Raw genomic sequence first — 17,370 nt, forward strand, 5'->3', positions numbered from 1 at the left:
TGAGACCTAAACAGTCTGAAAAGACACAAAAGTAGCGGAAGGATATATACACAACACATGCCTGCATATTTTATTTCTCCCTCCTGTATCGCTCGACATTAAAAACTATCATAACATATAACCGCAAATTTATGTAATAAGTCGCGCATTATTACAGTATATGTAAAATCTGGATGTCTTTTAAGTTTTGAGAGATACGGGACAAAGTGTAACGCACTATTTACAGGAAGTTGACAGATCACTTTAGAAGCGGAGCGTAGTGCTAAGGCATCCACGTGAGCCGGTCTAGGTAGTGTACCTGGTGCCCAGCTTTCAGCTTGTCTTGTGACAAATCTGTTACGCAGTTTAGATTGAACTGCCACGCTTTTAAATATTACGTCTGTGACTGAATTATTTTTGCTTTAAGTAAAATTTGCCATTTTACTGTTTATTCCTGAAATAACTTGATTTATTGGACTAACTAATAATGTGCTTCACACGTGTACAGCATGGCTATTTGTATTTCTGGAAGATTTTTGATTCTAAATATGACCTTGAAAATATTACGCTATATATATATATACACACACACACACACACACACACACACACACACACACACACACACACATATACACACATATACATATACACAATTTCCATTAACACTGTAATTATTTTAACATGAATTATTTAAAATTGGCAAACATTCCCAGATTCAACTTGTTTTAAAATTATTTTAAAAACCTGTCTCATTGGACAAAAGAAAAACTGCACACTGACGTGAGGTTGTGTGAGGAGTCTCATTTAGCAATGACTGCAAAACCCAGTAATGCAAATTTATTTTTAATACTAAATTCCTGACTTTGTCTGGCTGTTAATATATAAACCATAAACAGCATACATTTATCAATATTGTAGCAAGGAATTCCTTTAATACAAATATTTCAGCATGGTCAGAACATTTCAAAGAGGACAGAAAAAAGAAAGAAAGAAAAATACTGTCTGAGGTACATGTCTACACATCTTCTGTCATGAAATGATAAGTGCTTACGTGCCACATCAGAAGAGGTTAAAATAGGATAGCATAAAATAATTAAATAAATTAAAATACAATAAAAAACCAACATAAGTGGAAGCGCTGGACACAAATGGGTCTTGTAAGTAACAAGGCAAACATTGCTCTTAATAGAGCCACAAGCCCTTTTCTGACCAGGTTTCACAAAAAGAACAAACTATTGCCATGCTAAGATGACAGCTGCTAGAAAAGCCTTCACCTCTGTGATTTGCTTTGTGTTATGGGTTGAGGGGGGCTGGGCATAAGGCAACCAGACACTGGCTCAGCAGTTATATCCAATATACAGAGAACCAGTCGTCTTTAGAAAAAGTGTCTCCAGACGCATTGCTACATTTTAGAAGACAATAAGTCAGTCACTTCTTACAAAGAGCAATCAGTATACACGGGCTAGGCTGAACGTTTGTCTGTCTCTAGTGAGATATTGCAACTTCTGACTCTGTGAAACTTAGTTTATTAACAATATAATTGTGTAACGTTAGACTAATGCTTTTTCAGTAATAAAGCAGTGACTAATAGTTCAGTATTTACTCCGTGGCTTATAATGATTATAGTAGAAAACAATCTGAAGATATTCCCAAAAGACAGGGGTAAGTGCTGAACTTTATGATCAGTACTGTTTGATGGCTTTTTGCTATGACAGCCCTGAGCCAATTTAATTAGGTGACATCACCTAGGTGACAATCAGTACATGACAACTCCTAGACTGCTTTTCCAAAGCATCTTTGTTCAACAATCACGCCAACATGCCATATAGAGTATTTTTATGCACTTTTCTTTTATGCAACACTGTGTTTAGACAGCCTTTATGCAATATGGGAAGGAAAAATGAAATGAGATTTGTTGGCTTCTTTATTTAACTAAATACACATTAACCAAACTGGCCTCAATCAACAGTAGATATATCAGTTTTTTGTTTATAAATGATACAACTTTGATTAAAAATAAAAAGTATAGCTACAGTATCCACCTTTGACAACTGTGAAACCAATGAGACAACTGTCTCGCGGGTGGGGGGGTTAAAGTTGATCTTGATGCTTTTGGAAAAGCAGGCCCTTACATGTTACTGCTTGTGTAAGTAGTACTTGCTTTACAGATCAACAGGGAAGCAGCATGTTGGTTTTCCTTCTCATAATCATACAGAAGATTGTACTTCTGTTGAGTGATAATTCACCAAGTGTTCTCCAAAATATCTCCTACTGGTGACAGTATAGCTCGGTCAGATGAAGGGAGCTACAACTGGAGTCAAGTAAACACTCAAAGCTGATTACAGAACAGAAAAGCAATACCATAGTGGATTCACTTGGTAAGAGATTAGAACAAATAGGAGTTGAACAGTTCAACATCCCAAACTTAACTGATTTACTTTATAATATGTCCTACTCACTAGCATGATAAAAGCCAAGTGAGCAACTCAGAAGCACTGTGGAAATTAATTATTCATCCTATATTTCACAGTTGAATTACAACTTGTGCTGATATGAAATATGAAATGATATGACTACATTTGATTACAGTTCTGAAGACAGCTTTATGAGGTTAATTCTGATCGAATTCTATGGCATCCTGATTTGTTATATATATATATATATATATATATATATATATATATATATATATATATATATATATATATATATATATATATATTTTTTTTTTTTTTTTTTTTTTTTAACCATGGAAATGTACATAAATATTAAGCTTTAAAGTTAATCTTTAACCCCCATTTTCTACCCCATATGTTAACTTTTCTTCTGTAAGTTTTGTGGTAAAACTGCCTTGTTTATTTTTTAATAAACAAAATTTACAGGATCTGTTAAATGACCAAAAAGGAAATAAAAACAAAGAATAAAAATATCTTCTAAATGAATCATTATAAAGGGCACCTTTCCTTCTCAGCTGGTGCTGAAATGGAATTCTTTTCCATTTTTCCTTTTTTTTTGGTTGCAAAAACAAAAATATGCTCTTTGTAATGGATTTCTTCATTGTTGTGTGTAGAAAAAAAGTAATCGTACCAACTTCTTGGTTATATCTACAGCTGTACAACAGATTTGCAAGTGTCTCCATGGAGGGGTTGGGGAAAGTATGCACTTCGATTTACATAAAAATGATTCTTTACAGTTATTTGCTTAAGAACAATTATAATAAACAGTACAAAAGGAAATAGAAGTGCAGCACTTGCTATTAGGAGTCTTCTAAGTTTGTTTTTTCTTCGATGGCCTGTTTTACAATCTCTGCCAATTTCAAGCGATCCACTTTGTCAGAGAAAGCCCTACCTGAGAGAAGAGGAGAAACAAAACTAAACATTCACATGAAATGCAAGTAAAACAGTGATAACATCAGTCTGCATGTGGAATTCACACCGGTGCTCTCACCGTCCCAGCTCATCCCCTGGAGTCCATCGCGGAGCAGCTTACAGTCCCGGTTGAAGCGCCACGCCTCGTACATCACCTCATTCAGCTTCTCATCCTCGTTCTCTCCTGTCCGGAGCAGAGTCTGTGTGAGCCCATGCATGCATGCTAGAGGAGGAGAGTGCCAATGCGTGTATGCATGTGGGGCCTCACTCACCTGCCTGTGGCAGGATGCACTGGGCAATCACATCTCGCAGCTTTTCCACAGCAACATTGGAGTCCTCGGCCCCATTTTCAGGGTCATTGAGGAAACCATCATTAGGTTTTGGACTGCGTGGATTGAAAAAAAGATAAAACAATAAATAAGCAAACTGCTGATACTTACAACAAGTGACACGTGCCCTGCACTTTAAGCCTGTAGATTGAGTCATTACACCGGTGAGGAAACGGACATCAATGTAAGGTCGGTATTTAAGTGACAGTTACAACAGCCTTAAATGTCTGTAAACAGTGACCTGCGAATTACATATTAAGTAGTGTACAGCGTATAACTCTGTATCCTGTCAACTGCTTTGGTATTTGGTTCCTTATTTTAGATTTTTATATATATAATGTGTGTATGTATGTATGTATGTTTAACTACTCTCAATTTCGTGGAAGGCAAACCCCACCATGCTTTAATTACAGAAGAGAGAGAAAGATCACTTTATTAATCCCAGGGGGAAATTGATATATTGCAGTAGCTCAAGGTAATAAAAAAATAAAAAATGAAAAAATAAATTAAAAAATACAATGTGGGTATAAAAATAAGAAATGTAAAAGAATAAGGATACAAAGATATGCATGTCTTGTGCAAGTGTAAGAGAGACCAACCCTAGCAGTTTCCTCTTTCTCAGAATTGGGTTGTTAACGGAGCTGAGAGGTTTGAGGCTCACGTTAAGGTCTTGTATTCTCATGTTAGCCAGTTGTTCTGCATGTGCCTGCTGGATCCCAGCAACCACTGCCTGTGCGCGCGCGCACACACACACACAGCCAATATGCATTTTAATCTTAATCATAGTATACATGTATAGAAATGAGCCCTTTCCTTATGTAAACTGCTATCTAAATTTGTCAAGTACAACTCACCTTGTCCATCATCATTTGAGCAGAGGGAAGCACATTGTCCAGGGCCTCAGTGCAGTTAAGCCAGGGGTGGGCCAGGACACCCTCGATTGTTAGCCTTTCTTCAGGCTTCACTTTCAGCAGTCTGACAGGACAAAAATGACATGTTGAACAGCAATGTATCCTCTAAATAAAAAGCCTTTCTTGTGATCATTTGTGAAGCTAAACTAGTTAAAGGTCTTTAAACTTTTTTTCTATGTATTACAAATGTGTGAACAGGCCCTGTGAGATGCCTTATGTTTTAATATCATATTGTGGATTATTTATGATAACATATGTGCATTAGGACATGAATATGCATTATAGGAGAGAAAACAAAACTTGTCACCTGGGGCAAGGAAATATGGGAATGCCCTTGATGTTCTTTATAAATGGCCATGAACAAAAAACTCTTGATTTCTAATAGCTGTATTTATGCCTGTCATCATACATAAAATGCCTATAAAGTCAGCAGTTGGATTTTTATGTAGAAGCAGGCATTAATGACTATAACATATACTGTGAAAGATATCCATGAGAACACAAGCATCATATATTGTGATGTGTATCAAACATTAATATATGTGACAAAGAGAAATCAAAAGTCAGAGCAGGATAAAAGACCTTCGAGCCGTGTGGCTTTTCATGTTTGTTTTTGGTTTTTTTTTGCTAATATAGTCACAGAAATTTAGGTCAGTGATGCAAGTTAGCAATGAGGGTCAAAAACCAACAGTGTCTAGGTTGTAACGCGATATTATATTTAACATTTCTACTGGCTTCTTACTGTGATCATTTTATTCCTGTAGTTAGGGTAATCACTATGACTCCTACCAAATGTGCAAAAAATAAAACAATTTGCAAGACAAGTGCCCTTGTGAATGCATACAGCATTTTTCCCCTGATTCCAATAAGAAAGAAAAAGTTTAATAAGAAAGAATTGTTTGGATGTTAAACGTCTTCAGATACCCTTTATATTTAGCCTTGTTTTTGAAAACTAAAAGAATCTCTTGGGAGCTGAAACTATAGTTTGAACTTTGTCTGTTTTTTTTCCTGTCAGACAAAAATCCCAAAACTCTAATAAGCATGTTCAACAAAAAAAGTATGTAGGCCAACATTTGGTACACTGTACAAACAATTAACGTACATTCAAGAACTGATAGCCAAAACAAAAAAACCTAAATTTGAGGTGACTTTAGACACATTATTTTTGCTCACGTGATTGTAATGTACAGCAAGTCAAGTCAAATTGATTACATTAGTGCTTTTTACACTGCATGTTGTCACAGTGCAAGTGTTTGGCTGCAGATTCCCAATGAGTAACAATGACAAGGAAAACCTCTCTGGGAGAAATTAAGGAAGAAACCTTGGGAGGGCCGAGACTCAAGAGGGAACACATGCTCCTTATAAACAGTTCATGACATACTACATCACATAGTCCATGTAGCAAATTCAGTATAAGTATAGGAGTCTCAGCTACTCTGCTGGGTCTAGGGTGGGCGAGCTGTTTCTGCATCCACTGGAGTAGATGGAGCAGGTGGATGAGTATAACACACTGGTATGCACTTCTTATGTAAGGTGCAAAGCAGGCAGAGATTCTTATTAGTGTTTCTTATTGTCTGTGTGAAAATCTACACATTAACCTATTATTGTTCTATCAGACCCACGGTAGGACAGCACAGAGAAGGCACTCACTTGCGGACAATGTCCTTTGCCATTTCTGAGATCTGGCTCCACTCGTCTTCGGGGAAGTCAAAGCTGCCCGTCATGATCTTCTTGCGCATGTCTTTAGGGATGGTGCGGCTGTGGTGCTTGGAGTAGAACGGAGGGTAGCCGCACAGCATCACGTAGATGATCACGCCCAACGACCACAAGTCGCAGCTCTGCAGACACACACCACGGGTGGCACACAAACAAAAACTCATTTCTGCTACGTCCTACACTCACACGAGTCCTGATTTACGATGGTACGAAACAGCAGTGAGTTCTTATCAGATTGAGACCCTCAATTTTTTTTCCCCATCTTCTTTCATTTAGATAATTTGGTACATTCAATACTTCAATAGATTCAGGATAAGCCCGTCTATCTCAGCCATGGGTGCATCTCTCAGCCATTACTGGGGCTTCAAAGACAGTGGAACGTTAGAGAATACAGCTAACAAAATATAAATATTTCTGTCAGAAGAATATTTAGCAGAATACCAGCAACTATAAAAGCCCCCAAAAGCCTTGTGTCCCCACCTGAGAGTAAGTGCCTCACCCAGATTGTGAGTCATGTACTGACTCATTGATTAATTTAAATCCACCAAAGTCTAATTCAAAGCATTCTGGAAAACAACTCTCTCATTACTTCAATAAGCAAGAAAAACAAAACCTCACTTTGTTGTATGTATAAGGGGTGGGTGAGGTAGGTATTATTCCAGACTTTTCTTTCTGGTGGCGCCTTTGTGCCTCCAATACCTGAAAAATATAAACTGGAGTTTACTTTATTTACTTTATTTACTAAAGTAAGCAAGTAAGGACTAAATGATCAGAAAGATCTTACCTGAGGTGCTACATAGTAAGGAGTGAACTGTGGGGTCATTAGATCACCTTGGTCAATTTTGGCAAAACCAAAATCACACAATTTTACAGGAGCATCCTGATAGGAGGGGTTAATAAGAATATATATATACTTAGCAAATTTTATTATAACACCATGGCTAATTAGTGAATAAAAGTGAAGAATAAAATTCTCTAAAAATATGTTCAGTTTGAAAACTTTTCATTAAATTCTACTTGAAAGCACTTTGGGACAATGAAAGGCTTTTACCAGTGAATTGTCCTTGAACAGTAGGTTCTCTGGCTTCAGGTCTCGATGTGCAATATTCAGTGAGTGACAGTGTTCCAAAGCCTGGGCAATCTTGGGAGATAACAATATAGATAAAAATGCCATTATTCAAAACACAAGCAGACCCTGGTCTACCAGAGCTCACTCATTTGCTGCCTAAGCACTCCTCTGTATAATAAAAGAGCATACCACACATTCATATTGATGTGATATAACAGGACACCGACGGTAGATCAGTACCTTGCTACATGGGCAAACTATCAGTATATGCCATCCTAGTCATGTGGGTATGGGTGGGATGATAGCTGAATGGATACCTGTTTAGTGACTTGGCTGGCCATCTTCTCAGTAAAGTGTCTGTGCTGGCTGATTCTATGGAACAGCTCCCCACCTTCCATCATCTCCATAACAATTAATAACCGTGCCCTGAAACAAGGGGTGGGATGAGAAAAATTTTGGGAAAAAAAAGTTGAAAATCATCCAGCAGCAACATGGTGTGATAAGCATGCCCTACCTCGGACTGGATTCATGCGGAAACTGGACACTGTTGGCGTAAACCTCCAAGATCTGGACAATGTTGGGGTGAGAAGCACACATCATATGAAGCCTCACCTAATAAAGAGAAAAAAGGGAAATTTAAAAACATCACTTTTTAAAGGACTTATAAATGTATATACTGCCACACACAGTTTCCAGAGAAACAGTACATTTCGGACAGAGGTCCTTCATCAGTTGTAGTACTTATATATATATATATATATATATATATATATATATATATATATATATATATATATATGAGAGAGAGAACGAACTACGGACTGAAAACATGGACTGTTCAGTTACAGATTTATGGTGATCTGAGGAAAAGCATCGCTATAAAGTTCCACATAGATTCCACAGACAAAGAACACACAAAAATAACACATAAAATTGTTAAAAGGTAAGAAATGTAACCCTCAGTACCTCATTGCGTGCTTTAGGTCTGTCGATCAGGATCTTCAGGGCTAACCGCTCTTGTGTTGACTTCTTCACACACACCCTGCAGAAATAACAATATTTAGTTATATCCATTCTGTTGCCTTTTGTGTTTGTCCTACCTGAGGCTGGATTGTTGGGTAAACTACACACCACTTGCATACAAATACAAAATTTCTAAACAAGGTAGAATTAGTCATGAAGTTCCATTACTTACTATTAACCCACTATTACACATTTGTTTTGAATTTGAATGTACTTTAAAATATCTATACATTTTGAGGACAGGGATATACTAAAATTACTATGAAAATAAATGCCCCTTGCAATTCTACAGTATTGTTCCACCCTCTATTAAAACACTTCAATAGATCAAAGGCTTCACAAAGTTTTCACTCAGTGTTGGCACTAGGTAAAAAAGGTAGCCTACACTAAGTAGAATTAGTCAATAGCCCATTAATAAAACGTAAAATATTGAAGCCATAGTTTAGGTAAAATGAAAAACAGTTGAGACTACATTTTCACCACAGTATACCATGACCTTAAATATAGCTGATCATATATCTTGGCTAAACAACTAGATTTAAGTCAAATGGAAAATCAGTCTAGTCTAAAGTCCAAGAAAGCATAGAATGATGGCACCATACAGGGTGACAAGAAGTGCAGGCTCATTGAGAGATGTTCACCTGTCCTCTACGATGCCCATCTTACTGCAGTCTGTGAGATGGGCACATGTCCTCTACAATGCCCATCTCACTGCAGTCTGCGAGATGGGCACATGCCCTCTACAATTCCCCTCTCACTGCAGTCTGCAAGACGGGCACATGTCCTCTATGTTGCCAGCTATGCCAGCTCATTAATATGTGACTTACAAGCAAGATATTACTAGGTGACTTATCTATGCACATCACCAAACTACTCAGACCTAATCAAATGCCGGCTTTATAAACATTCTCCAACATATTATTTTCTTCACAGACATGCAAACCAACACACACAAACACACCCAGAAACACATTAACAAACCAACACACACACAAACACTAAATGCAGCACTATAAAATCCAAAGCTCAGGTTACAAAAGTTCTACCTTCTAATTTCTTTGAATAATATTTTTTTTCAGATAAAAAAAAAAGCAGTTAGAATGGTATGCAAGAAAGACTAGAGAACCATGCAATCTATTTGGTTTACTGTGCATGGAAAAACAGCTAGAATGTAGGTTGATCCATGTGAAGTCCTAAGACCCTTTCACATTCAGCTTTGCTGGAAATTTTGTTCCTTTGAGTCATTCTAATGGCTTCATGTTTCACAGCAATTTTTCAGGACACACGCTTTTACACATGCCACGACAGTTGCAGCAATGCTGATGTGTCAGGTAGCGAGTGCTACATAATATGTGTGGAAGGAGATTAGGTTTTGTGAAAAAAAGTGTGTGAGCAGGAAGTATACTGTGAGTGTGTATCATTTTTTAGCAAAGTTGGTATGCAAACATTTTACACAACTAACATGCCATACATTATTTAGGTCATAAATGTGTATTATCGACATCAGGAGATCTTGATACTTTACTAATGGCTAGATGTCTAGAATACATACAAGAATGTTGCACATCTGTAACATCCAGATCTCCTCCCTCTACCAGGCAACTTATCGCATTTCTTGGCAGAGAATTTCTCCGGGTCTTGACCCACAATCTATCCTGTCCTCTTTGCCAGTAATCCTGCTTGCCCTCACTCATAACCCATTCCCAGAAAATAGCTGCAAAAGGTCCTGGGTAAAAGAGAATGTTTATAAGTGCTTTTAGATAACTAGATACTTTAGCCAAGTATGTGTGAAATATCAATAAGAGGAAAACTATATCACATGTTTTGAGGTTTGGATCGTTTAGGATTTATGTACTACTATATCCAAGGTGTGAAAGCCTCAGCAATATTATTAAGACCCTGATCCTTAAGACACTGAGGAGGAAAAAACCCTTGGGGATGGTCAGTGAATTAGTATAACCCTAACCTCTCCTGGCCTATTTCCCCTGGCCTCAAGCTGCATAGAGTACCGAGGACATACCTCCAAGAGCCCTGGAGAGTGGAACGGAGGGCTCATGTAACTGAAGGACTGGGCCTTCATGTCATAATACAGACAACCTCAAAAAATCACATATGTAAATAAGAAACAAGTGAGTGAGATAGCATGGCAGCTGTACTTTTATCTTCAAAAAGAGTGAACATTGGCTTAAGTCCTGTGACGGTTTACAATCTAAAATGTGACACCCCAAATGTAGTTTCATGGGTCTAAGTGGGTGTCACAGTACAAATGAAATTAGAAAAGAACAGTGAGCACAGAGCAGGTTAATGTCAGAAATATGCCAATCAAGTTTTCTTTCCTCAAAAACACAGATTAGGATACAGTCTTTAATGAATCACCGATAATGACAAAGTGAAAAGTTTCAATAATTTATTTGATTAAAGAGAATTGATATTATTTTGATTCTAAATCAAAAACTGAAATCTCTTATTGACAAAAGTATTCAGACCTTTTATTCAATGCTTTTTTAGATACATCGCTACAAGCTTTGCACATCTGGATTTGGGCAGACTGTCTCATTCTTCCTGGCAGATCCTCTCAAGATCTGTCAGATTGGATGGCAAACCTCAGATCTCTCCACAGATATTTGATTGGGTTTAAGTGTGGGCTTTAGCTGGGCCACTCAAGGACATCCAGATATATGCCGGACAACACTCCAGTGATGTTTTGGCTGCACATGCCTTTTATGTGCCCTTTACTCAACAGTGGCTTGTGCCATGAAGGCCTGATCTATGGAATGCTGCAGAGATGGTTGTCTGTCCAACAGGTTCTCCCATCTCTGCAAAGGACTTTTAGAGCTCTTTTAGAGTAACTGTTCGGTTCTTTTTACTTCCCAAACCAAGGTCCTTCTTGCCGGCATTCCCATTTTGGCCACATGGTTAACTGAAGAAAGGTTCAATGTTATTCCAAGCTTTATTCCATTTGAAATTAGAATATTGAGCCCACTGTGGTCATGAGAATACTCAAAGCCTTAGATATTGTTTTATATCCTTTCCCTGATCTATGCCTTGCCACATTTTGATTGCGAAGATCCACAGTTCCTTGGACTTCATGGCTTGGCTTTTATATTGACAAAGTGTCCTTTGTATGCCTTATAGACTCAATTGTGTCTTTCCAAACTATGGCCAATCAATTCAGATTGCAACAGACAGATTTCAGCTGGGTTCTAGACACATCTTGAAGATAATAAAAGCAAACAGGACACACTTGACCACAATTAGGAGTGCCATAGTAAATGATTCAGATTTGAATAACAGATTTCAAGCTTTGATTTTTAACTAATTTTCTAAACTCTCTAAAAACATGTTTTCAAGTCATCATTAAGGGTGATTAAGTGAAGACTAATGGGTAAAATGGAAATTACATCAATTTAAAATAAACATCACAAAGTGTGCAACAAGGGGTCTAAATACATTTTGAATCCACCATATATTGACAATCCCTTAGAAAAAAGTACACAACAGAGTCTAATGGAGATATTTTTCAAGATGGTTTAAGGCTCATGTAAATTATTAATATTTTTCCCAGGTTTACATTTACAGTGTTTGCAACTACAAAACAATGTCAAATGTGATTTCACATGGCTGGCCAACAGCCAATACTAAGGTCAGTATCTGTGCTGATGCTGATCCATCATATATTAACTGTGCAGGTGGGGTGAACTCATGGTAATATGTGAATAGGGTGGTGATGGTTATGTTTATCTCTAGATACACCAAAAACCTCACCTTACAGGCCCACTGATCCCAGCACCGAGCTTCTGTGTCCAGTTGATATTGTACTCTTCCAAGATGGAGCTCTCCTATGGACATAATATTCCGATTAAAAGTAGATGACTACTGTTTTGGAGAGAAAATTGTACAACCACCACAACTATAGTTCTAAATGTTACTAGTACAATAAAAGACCATATGCCAAAATACATGCAAAACAACTTTATATGTGAGTTGTTCTTATAGGCAAGTGAGATAAAACAACACTTTAAGGGCATAGTCCAACATGGGAGTGCCAACTCATTTGGTTATGACTCAAGTGTCTACCTACACCTAAATGGCAAAGAACACTTTTGAGTATAACAATGTACACATTTTGTATAGTGAAGTGATTTACATGAGGTAATTAAGACATCCCTGAAAGGGTGGGGAGGCACTGTAGAGCACCTATGAAAATGGATTTCAGCCATTTCCAATGCTATATCAATTCACATAACCTTAGTAACATCATAGCTTTGAAGCAGTTTAAATGGAGAAAAATTCTCCTCAGAAGTTTCGACTCAGATGTGTGTCTAAACATTCAAAATTATACCACAACTAACCACACTGACACTGCATAAGGCTTTATCTAATATATTTCAATAATTATTTCATTTGAATTTGATTGCTAGACTGGTTTGATGAATAATTCTACACAAGTTCTCACATGTCATTAGGCTGTACTGAAAGATACTGCCATAAGAAATAAGTTCAGCCAGAACATCAGAAAACTTGAAATCCCAAAAACTGAGCTTTACACTGTGTGCTGGTCTTTGGTGGCTTAGTGTGCTTGAGTAAATACTACTAAAAAAGTATTCAGAAGAATGCATTCTCTACAAAAACGTTTGTAATCGATCACTTCTGGGAAATTTGTTCATTACTACAAATATTACATTTACTGCAGTATGTTCATTAAACATTTCAGACATTTTAAGGGACCATGAATAATGAGCAATTTAACGCAAGCTGTGAAGATCTGTATATTTAGCCTATTTGAGATTTAGTAAAGGCTGGCCCTTTCCTAAAGGGAAAACCTGATCTAATAAATTATGCACTAAACTGTATCTATGTTTACACAATGCATTTAATTATAATTTGAAAGTATAGACATTGATATTCCAAGACCAGCAACAAAACTGACTTTTGGCAGATCTGTATGTTTACAATATGAGTATTAGTAGAATTAGAGCGTGCAGTGCAACCTCTTCAGAAAACAAAGACGACAGAAATTCATTGCAAATGAGTACTTGATACATGCATAACAAAATCGATTTGATCAACATTAAATCGGGGTAGTAGATGTTTATTAAACCTAGTGCTGGAATAAATAAACTCAATAAATTCCAATAACACACCAGCATCCCAGACCCCGCTACGTCTCGAGCTATAACGTCTAATGTTTCAGAAAAAAACTGTCCCCGTTCCTCTGTAGGGTACAAGTGAACCTACGACACCAGTGCTGGACAATTCCACTGCGGTCAACTTCTTACGGTCCTCGTGGTAGCAAACTCCTGCATTTGGCACCAATGGCATTTGCTGAACTGACATGCAACGCGTACATCTGCTTACCTTGATAAATTTGTCCGCATTATTGTCTTCGGACATGGTGTTATGGTACTGCTGCGTTCTCAGACTTTGCTGAGAGTATATTAGCAATGCCAGTTAGTCTGTCTCCGGCCTCAGAGGGTTGAGTTTATACCTGTTCTCCGAACTGAAATGCTGACTTTCCATGAAACTGGCCTATGAAATATTAAGTTAGTCTATGCGTAACTCCCATGTCAACCTGCTTATATTTACTTAGGTCAAAATAAATATCTGACATCGGCTAGCTGGGCCCTCAAAGTTTGACACTGTCACGTCAGATTTCAATGTATCCCGGCTTGTACTTTGTCTAACATGTAAAACGACGAGGTGCGACGATTAGTCTATGAAGGCCGGCTCTCGCTAGATGAGCTCACCACTTTTGGATGAGACGAAACAAAAGATGTATATTTTTAGCTAACGCGAATGTGCGCGATTTGAAAAGCAAGTTTGCTAACTCAACTAGCTAGCGAGGAAGCTAGCTAGCTAGTTAGCTACAAGTAAGCCACTTGACCGAGCGAAGCACTAACAAACATATCGGTTTAACTATAAAAAAAAAGTGCTGTCAATATGTCAGTTTAAAAGTTTTCTTCACAGTAGTCAAGCTCACCGAAAATTGGCAAACACCGCCAGCTAACGAGAAAACCGGTGATTAGCAGCAGATAAGCGATCCAGCCGCCTGGCTATATAGTTAACCTAGCTATCGCGCGAGGTAGCTATAACGGTTTACAAGAAAGAAGAAGGTAGCTGCTATAGCCTTAAACGAGTCACAGTTGCTCCTCACAATTGTGTGGGTAGTCACGTTTATTTTCACGTTGTCAGAACAATGTGTTCGTGATACTACCAGCACAAGGGACTGTTTGGTCTTTATGGTTCACCGTTAGCAAGCTCGTCCCTTCCTGGCGTTAGCGATTCTCCCAGGAAACGTAAGGACAATTTACGCGCTGTACGACTGTCTGAAATTTTGCCTGAACTTGTGACAAACTTCTGATGCACATCCACGTCCACCTTAAATATATTGTATCAATTTACATCATAAATGGATATATATAGGTTAGCTTATATGACGTGTCTAAATATTACAATGTAGTGATTTTTTTGTTATTTCTTTTGAATCAGGAAAATGCAATGATAACTATATTTTGGGGTTTGTGGGTGGGTCCTGTTCCATCTGGTCGCTGTGCGACGCCTGTCTAAGGGCAGTCCTTTTAAACGGTTAATAGGTGCTATAAAGAAGACCGGGGCATCAATACTGAAGGCTTCCCTCTTACCCTAATGTTATCGTCAGGGCAGTGGCCCAATTTGAAATGCGAGCATTCTTATCTTTGTTCCTAAAATTGCCTAATGTTGCTCCTAATATTTTTGATTGCAATGAATGTTTATATGAAATTACGAAGAGCAATTCGACTAAGCGTTCTGTTGCTGGGTCTTCACTAACGTAATTCTAGGTAATCTTGAACGTTCATCACCATCGTATCTCAAATGATAGACTACAGGATTCGCCCTTGGTTTAGCTAAAATTACTATTATTATTATTATTATTAGTTACATTTATAAAGGGAATTTCTCAAATCCAATGACACCTTACAGACTGAAATCAGCTTTTATAATCACATTTCACATACACCGATGAGAAGCACCAGGCAATTTTCGCACAGCGGGGTACTGCTCCGGGTGCAAGGGAAGGGGAAGAGGTTAAGACTAGGACAGAGCACAAACCATAGATAGAGAGATAGAGACAGTATAGATATACATAGACAATTCACATAGGAAATTGTCAATCAACCTAATCCCCATGTTTTTGGACTGTGAGAGGAAACCGGAAATACTGAAGAGACCCACACAGACACGGGGAGAACGTGGAAACTCCACCCAGATAGGGACTTGAACCAAATTGTATGCATCAGTATTCTATTTTTATGGGGGGTTTTTTGTCAACAGCTTTAAGCTTTCCTCTTTACAAAGGGCGATGAATATAACAGCTTAGGTAACCTAAGTTGAACATAACATATCCCTCGTCATTGTATGTTCTATTCAAAAAGTATAGACCAGTGTTTTCTCTGGGCATAAATCTGTGAAAGTCAATAAGATATTGATTCAACTTTATTTTAACTAGACCTTTAAGAATAGCCTAAATATGTGGCCAGTTTAACACCATTAATCTTTTTTTTTCTTCTTCTACTAGCCTGTACAGATACATTCCTATTACTGTTCCTTCAGTAGTAAATATGTGAATAGAAATCTTTTCGTACCATTAATGTGTGGGCCATGATAAAACATTTTCTTCCAATCAAGGCTTGACAATATACTTCATAAAGCAATATACTTGCTTTTCTCCACTATTTATAATAGTTATAAATAATAATAGTCATGAATAGCATTATAATGTACTGTCTCTTATGGCACCATATCCTGATCCTGCTACAGTCTGGCCCACTACAAGACTAGAGCCAAGACTGAAACAGAAACAGGCCAGGATCCAGTGCCTGAGTGAACTTAGTGTCACCCCTGAAAAGGCATGAAATTTTATTTTGGCTTTTTTGGTTCTACAGACATACCACACACTGAACCAAAATAAGAACCACAACCAAAGATGCTGAAGTCCTTAAGTGATACCAATGGCAAAAAATTACTTCTAATACTTCTCACTAAATGCTCAAAACCATAACCATCCCCCTGCATGTATGTTTAAAAAAAAAGAAAAGAAAAAAAAGGCAGAAAATAATTTTCTTTGATGAAAAGAAAACATGTTTTTCAAATTTCTGTCATGCAAATATTTAATCTTCCTATCAATTTGCAAAAGGTTTGAAAAATTATAACCCTGACCATGTTATGAAACCATTTTACAATAGCATTTGACATTTACATAAATTAAAACATTCTGATAAGTGGAATAAAAAGCTCTCCAGGTTTAATCATTCACATCCATATTGAGACCTACTATCTGTGGTCAATTGTTCATTTTTGAAGTTAACCACGAACTTTCTTCAGTTAATTTTAATCTACACTTTTGCCATGTATAATACATTTTATGCTATGTATGTTACTTTTGTCACATCACTTTACTTAAAGGTGCATTAGTCACGATTCAAGAAACACCACCTATAGAAATGAAAGGTTATCCTGGGTACCAATGTGACCTTATTACACACCTTGCTCTTGGGAGTGATCTTTGTAGGTCAACCACTCCTGGGCAGCCTATCAGTGCTCTTGAATTTAATCTACTTGTAGACAATCTGTATGACTGGTTTGGTGGATTCAAAACTCTTCTGCGATGGTTCTGTAACCTTTTCCAGCCTGATGAGCATAAACAGCTCTTTGTGAAATATAAAGTTTTGAAATTCACAATTGTGATTTAAAAGTGAATTGTAAGTTGTAATCAAATCACCCCTTGCAGTACCATTATATTTCAGATATCTGTGCCCTTTGCACACTGCCAACGTTTATTGTCCCGGCTTTGAAGCAAGGGCAGGTGTTACCTGGATGCTTTTAGTATAGATTTAAACTTAATACATGTGTACTGCCTATGCAAACACTTAATGAATACAATATGATACATTTGCATTCATATATACATAGGAAAAATCCCCAGACACCACCTG

At 37.5% G+C, this 17,370-nt stretch overlaps 1 protein-coding gene across 2 annotated transcripts; it reads right to left on the minus strand.

Annotated features, from left to right (window-relative positions):
- Positions 1-2,728: 2,728 nt before the first annotated feature.
- Positions 2,729-14,670, minus strand: mapkapk5 (MAPK activated protein kinase 5). Of its 2 annotated transcripts, none has more exons than XM_027029147.2 (14): positions 13,757-14,670; positions 12,164-12,237; positions 8,342-8,417; positions 7,890-7,987; positions 7,693-7,801; positions 7,358-7,447; positions 7,091-7,186; positions 6,925-7,005; positions 6,241-6,428; positions 4,534-4,654; positions 4,279-4,409; positions 3,623-3,735; positions 3,430-3,534; positions 2,729-3,330 (listed from the first exon to the last, which is right to left on the minus strand). In XM_027029147.2, exons 1-14 carry the CDS (start codon positions 13,790-13,792, stop codon positions 3,239-3,241), a joined length of 1,410 nt encoding a protein of 469 aa, XP_026884948.1. In that variant the 5' UTR covers positions 13,793-14,670; the 3' UTR covers positions 2,729-3,238. The 2 variants fall into 2 exon arrangements, with proteins under 2 accessions (XP_026884948.1, XP_026884942.1); XM_027029141.2 differs by having other exon boundaries at positions 3,418-3,534.
- Between the last annotated feature and the right edge of the window lie 2,700 nt (positions 14,671-17,370).

Source organism: Electrophorus electricus, chromosome 9 (genome assembly GCF_013358815.1).
Source record: "Electrophorus electricus isolate fEleEle1 chromosome 9, fEleEle1.pri, whole genome shotgun sequence".
Lineage (NCBI taxonomy): Eukaryota > Metazoa > Chordata > Actinopteri > Gymnotiformes > Gymnotidae > Electrophorus > Electrophorus electricus.

Bases quoted from the DNA above. Each gene is read 5' to 3' on its own strand.
- mapkapk5 (XM_027029141.2), bottom strand. From the start codon at position 13,792: ATGTCCGAAGACAATAATGCGGACAAATTTATCAAG. The intron at 7,187-7,357 runs GTAAAAGCCTTT...CCCTCCTATCAG, and splicing joins TGTTCAAGGACAATTCACTG to GATGCTCCTGTAAAATTGTG. The intron at 4,655-6,240 runs GTGAGTGCCTTC...TTGTCCTGTCAG, and splicing joins GCAAAGGACATTGTCCGCAA to ACTGCTGAAAGTGAAGCCTG.